At 44.2% G+C, this 4,566-nt stretch overlaps 1 protein-coding gene across 1 annotated transcript; it reads right to left on the bottom strand.

Moving 5' to 3' along the window:
• Nucleotides 1–685: 685 nt before the first annotated feature.
• On the bottom strand, nt 686–4,001 carry LOC116889605 (testis-specific Y-encoded protein 1). Its single transcript, XM_032890536.1, has 6 exons — nt 3,290–4,001; nt 2,055–2,132; nt 1,801–1,912; nt 1,571–1,716; nt 1,379–1,476; nt 686–778 (listed from the first exon to the last, which is right to left on the bottom strand). Exons 1-5 carry the CDS (start codon nt 3,893–3,895, stop codon nt 1,402–1,404), a joined length of 1,017 nt encoding a protein of 338 aa, XP_032746427.1. The 5' UTR covers nt 3,896–4,001; the 3' UTR covers nt 686–778; nt 1,379–1,401.
• Nucleotides 4,002–4,566: the final 565 nt, after the last annotated feature.

Raw genomic sequence — 4,566 nt, 5'->3', positions numbered from 1 at the left:
GGCAAAGCTAGGTTTTGGGCCCTGATGTGTCTCTCCACACATCTGCAGCATGACGATCTCAGATGGAATTAACACAGGAAGGGACCTGTATTAAAGAGATTTGGGGGAAGGAGTAGGTACCCATCTTGCCAGTGGTGACATTACATGACAATTACCTCAGACAAAATGGATTTGTACTAATACTCCTATGGTTAGGGCAATGTCACTTTGTACTGGCTGAGATGGAAGCCCTAAACTCTCTTTTTCTGGGAGTTAAGGAAATCATTTAATGCAATTCTTTATAGCACTGGGAAATGACCAATGTGAAGGGGTTACCCTTATAAAATACATTTTATCTGTGTTCCTATTTTCCCAACAACTTGATGTTCAACTGGATGCAGGTAAAGCTAGGCCAACATAATGGCCAAGGAATTCACTGGGGTAAACGAGTGATAAGGAATGGACTACTGTTCAACAGTATCTAAGCAGGCTTTAGGGATCTCTGTTACTTAGTACCAAGCAGTGGAAACAGGTCCCATCATTGTGAGGAATGTGGGCAATTCAATGTATCCATCTCCTGTTCAACCCTTATCCTCCAAGTCCTTGGTCTGGTCAGAGACTCTGGCTGAAGAGAATTTAGCTCCAGGGGCTTGGATATTACTTCTGTGATTATCCACACTCCACAAATAATCAACAGGAAGCTAGATGACCTTTGCCAGTATTTATCTCAGTCAATTCCAGTTTACACGAGGAGCATCTTCATTAATGGTCTACAGTCAGAAATGCTCTGCTCTTTATCCTGTAGAAAAATATGAGAATCAAGGTGAATGTTCACCATCTTTGCTTCCTAAATACTTCCCAGTTCTTTGTGGATGTTGCCCTAGCTCTGGTGATTCTCAAAATTCTACAGCACCTGGGTTCAGACATCTATACTCACAGACAAGAGATATGCATCTACATATGAACACACACTGGGACATGTGGAAGTGGCCCTAGGTCCTTTAAAAGGTTTTATTTTTATGATGCCTTCTTTTTTCCTAACTACCTCATATTCTCTCCCTGTATATCCAAGTATTTATTTAAACAGGTTCTCTAGGCCTGGATTAGTAGAAACTTCTAGAGAACAGGTGGGAGGATATCAAAGAGGATCACACAGAGGAGAACCATGCTGATTTGAGATGGAAAATTGTGTAGTTGAAGGCAAGAACCTGGGTGAACCATTCTGATCTAGGATTCTCAACAGGAATGAATGTATTTAATCCACCACAGAGTGGGGGTGCAATTATCACCTCTATAGGTATGTAAAGTCTACTAATACAACTTTCTCTCACATGTAAATGTTCCTGGCCATGTCTCATTCTTCACTGAGGCCCGAGATAAACACCATTTCAGAGTATACCTGTCTGCTCACCTGGCACAGTCCTAATTCTCTCTCCATGAGTGGTCTTCCTTAGGGTAGTAGTAAAGAGGATTGGGCCACAAGTCATCCATGATTATCTGTGATTGGAAGGAGGGCAGAAGATAAAAATCCCATTCCCAGGAGTAATCCACCCAGGCCCTAGAAGATAATGGATGGTCAGAGAAAGCCAACCTCAGCAATCCTGTTGGAGCCAGGGAATTTGTGTGCACACAGCCAGTTGAAGAAAGTGAGTCTGGTAGTGTCTTGCATGCAGTTGGCATAACCATGCTCAGCCTGTCCAATCCACTCTATTGTACTCGAATCTGACTCTTTGTATCCTGCGGGAAAAGGATTATGGAATAGCACAGGGTTTACCACATCCCCTACCCAGACAACACCTGAAAAACTATGACCATCTGTACCAATGATGCTGAGTTGATAATCCTTAGTGACAATGTCATTCCGGAAGTATGGATTTTCACTAAAGAAAAACATCATCCTGCACATCCTCAACCCAGGGTTGTACTCCTCCACCTGTCAAGATGTGGAAGAAATAAATGGGAAATCTTTAGGTGTGTTATGAGAACCCTCACACAATAATGGGATGCAATACTTGTTCACATTTGTTTTTCCCCAAACACCATTTATTCTCTGCCCAGACACAATTCCAACTGACCTCCAAGCTCAACATGTAGCTCAGTAAGTCTTCATCTTGGTTGCTGATGATGGAGGACATCTGGGGATGGTTCATCATCTGCCTCTGGTCAAGGAACTGTGCTATACTATTAAAAGTGGAGCTAGAAGCAAGTGGGCCACAGTGTCATGAGAGTGGTCCTTGGAGCAGGAGCCCACATAGACACATGGCCATGAGGTCTTTCCTTCATTGTCCTATGTCCCTTCCTATAAGATGACTAAGATGTTCTAAGTCATCTGTTCTGTGAAAATCTGAACCTCTGTAGGAGGAAGAAATTACACTCTTTGGGAATTTACTGATGCTATGGAGGATAATGGGTAGTCAGAAAGTCAGTATAAGCAGAAAACTTGTATGCACAGAAGAAAACAAGCTAGCTGGATGACAAAGAGGCTGTTGATATAATATTCCTAAGCTACTAAAGGCCAATGTATGCACAAAGGCTGACAAAAACATGGACTGTATCTGCCTTCCTGATCTTGTGCAAGGAGTGTGTATGTGAGCCCATACACTTTTCACACTGGCACACAGTTCACATGTAATCAGCTTTTATATCAATAGGAAGGTGATAGTAGAGGAAAGGGATTGACAGTGCCTGGCAGACTCAAATTAATCTATTGCCTCAAAACTCATAGAATATTTTTTCAGTAAATATGCATCTAAATGCTAAACCTAAAGCTTCTGAATTATCACGGAACTGAGGTCTTGAACTTGGCAGTATCAATTAGGGGCTGGTGCTAAAGGGGACCACATTGTTTACCTGACAAAAGGGTGGACAAATACTCGACTTTCTGTAAAATGATGTTTCTGTAAATCCCATGACAGGGTACTCTCAGTAGTGATTGGTGTCCCTGGCCAAAGTCATCTTTCCTGATCATAGAAAGATGCTCATGAGTGTCTTGCATGCAGTTGGCATAACCATGCTCAGCCTGTCCAATCCACTCTATTGTACTTGAATCTGATTCTTTGTATCCTGCGGAAAAAGGATTATGGAATAGCACAGGGTTCACCACATCCCCTACCTAGGCAACAATTGCTTGAGGATCTGCTGCTCAAGGACCCCACTTATATTTTGTACACAGCGCTATGGCATTAGTTTCTATTGTCTAAACTTTGTAACTCCTTCCCCAAACCACCCTGCAGTTCTCCTTAATCAGCTAGTTTCTCCAAACCAATTGGCTGTCTTTGTTGCCAAGCCCAGAGAGTACACTTAAGGATACAGCTTTAGCCCAGAAGCCTGGAATGCCCTGGATTATGGTCTTTCTGCGATCAAAGTGAGGTCTGCGCATTTTGGCCACTTTTGCTTTAATCCGGGCAAAAGCTCCGCTACAGCGGGCATTCACAAAGCTGAGCTCCAGTTGAAGAAGTTCCAGCTCCTCCATTTTAGATCTGCGTTCTGCAGGCCCGCCACCTGACAGTGGAAGCCTTTGTATCCCTTGCTGATCTTTAGAATCACAGGCTTGCTCTGGGTCCTTTTCCAGCTCAGGCTGCTGATCTTGTTCACCTTCCTGTTTCTGATCCTTTACCTCTTCACCCTCATTCTTGACATCTACCACCTCTGTGACTTTCAACTCCGCCATAGTAGCCTCGTCACCCTCTTCACACGTGTCAGGGTGATGTAGCACCTCTGCAAGGGGTACCCAGTCTTCCACAGGACCACACATTACCAGAGGCTTCACCATCTGGTTGTCCCCAGCAGGAGCACCTGGGCTCTGCTCTGGTGCCTGTACTGAGGGCTCTCCCTCCAGAAGGTTGCTTTCCAGGAGTACCAGTTCCCGGAATTCCTGGGGAGCCACGCCCACACTCTCCTCCTCAGAATTCTCCATAGGATGCTCAGCCTATACAAGGATGCCTGAGCTACAAGACAGCAGGCCCCTTCAAATGCTACCTGATGATCTTCGGAATGGCCAACCAGCCTCTGAGTTTTTCCAGCAGCCCTTCATAGCAGATTCTGTTGCTATCGGGACCAGGTGAGCTTCTGTGACGTCAGCAGGAGACAGGATTCAAACTGTCTTACATTAAGAAGTACATAGGTAATCTTGCCCACCTCTAACCAGTCTGGTGATCACAAGCACAACCCTCACCTAGTCCCTGGGTTCTGGTCCTGTACCACTTCTCCAGGTGTCCTTAAGCTTCTGCCTGTGACCCTGAAGAGGTCACGACTTCTTTCAGAGAGTGAGTAGAACGGAGGAAATCCAAACACCAACATAACCCATTCCCCAATGTCATTTCTCCCTGAAACATACGGGTTGGCAAATTTTGGGAGTGCCATTGTAGTTTACTATTACTGATATACTTTTACTCATTGGTCAGATGACCAGATATGGGATCTACTGAATAGCTGTCCTTGTAAAGCATGCAGCTGTTGATGATGTCATTTGGTCATTAGGTCTGCTTCTACCAAGAAAAGAGAGATAAAATCCTCTCCCTAAGCAGGATTCATATAAACTAATGTATTACTCAGTTGGCAAAGTTAAGAATGAATCATCTCTCAAGT

This window comes from Rattus rattus, chromosome Y, assembly GCF_011064425.1.
Source record: "Rattus rattus isolate New Zealand chromosome Y, Rrattus_CSIRO_v1, whole genome shotgun sequence".
NCBI classification, from domain to species: Eukaryota; Metazoa; Chordata; class Mammalia; order Rodentia; family Muridae; genus Rattus; species Rattus rattus.
This window is presented reverse-complemented; position numbering and strand designations above follow the sequence as displayed.

What these genes read in the sequence shown, in the direction of transcription:
- LOC116889605 (XM_032890536.1), bottom strand. Translation starts at nt 3,895, where the DNA reads ATGGAGAATTCTGAGGAGGAGAGTGTGGGCGTGGCTCCCCAGGAATTC. An exon ending in TTATCAACTCAGCATCATTG is followed by an intron (nt 1,717 to 1,800) that starts GTACAGATGGTC and finishes CTTTTCCCGCAG; the next exon opens with GATACAAAGAGTCAGATTCG. An exon ending in GCTCCAACAGGATTGCTGAG is followed by an intron (nt 1,477 to 1,570) that starts GTTGGCTTTCTC and finishes TTCCAATCACAG; the next exon opens with ATAATCATGGATGACTTGTG.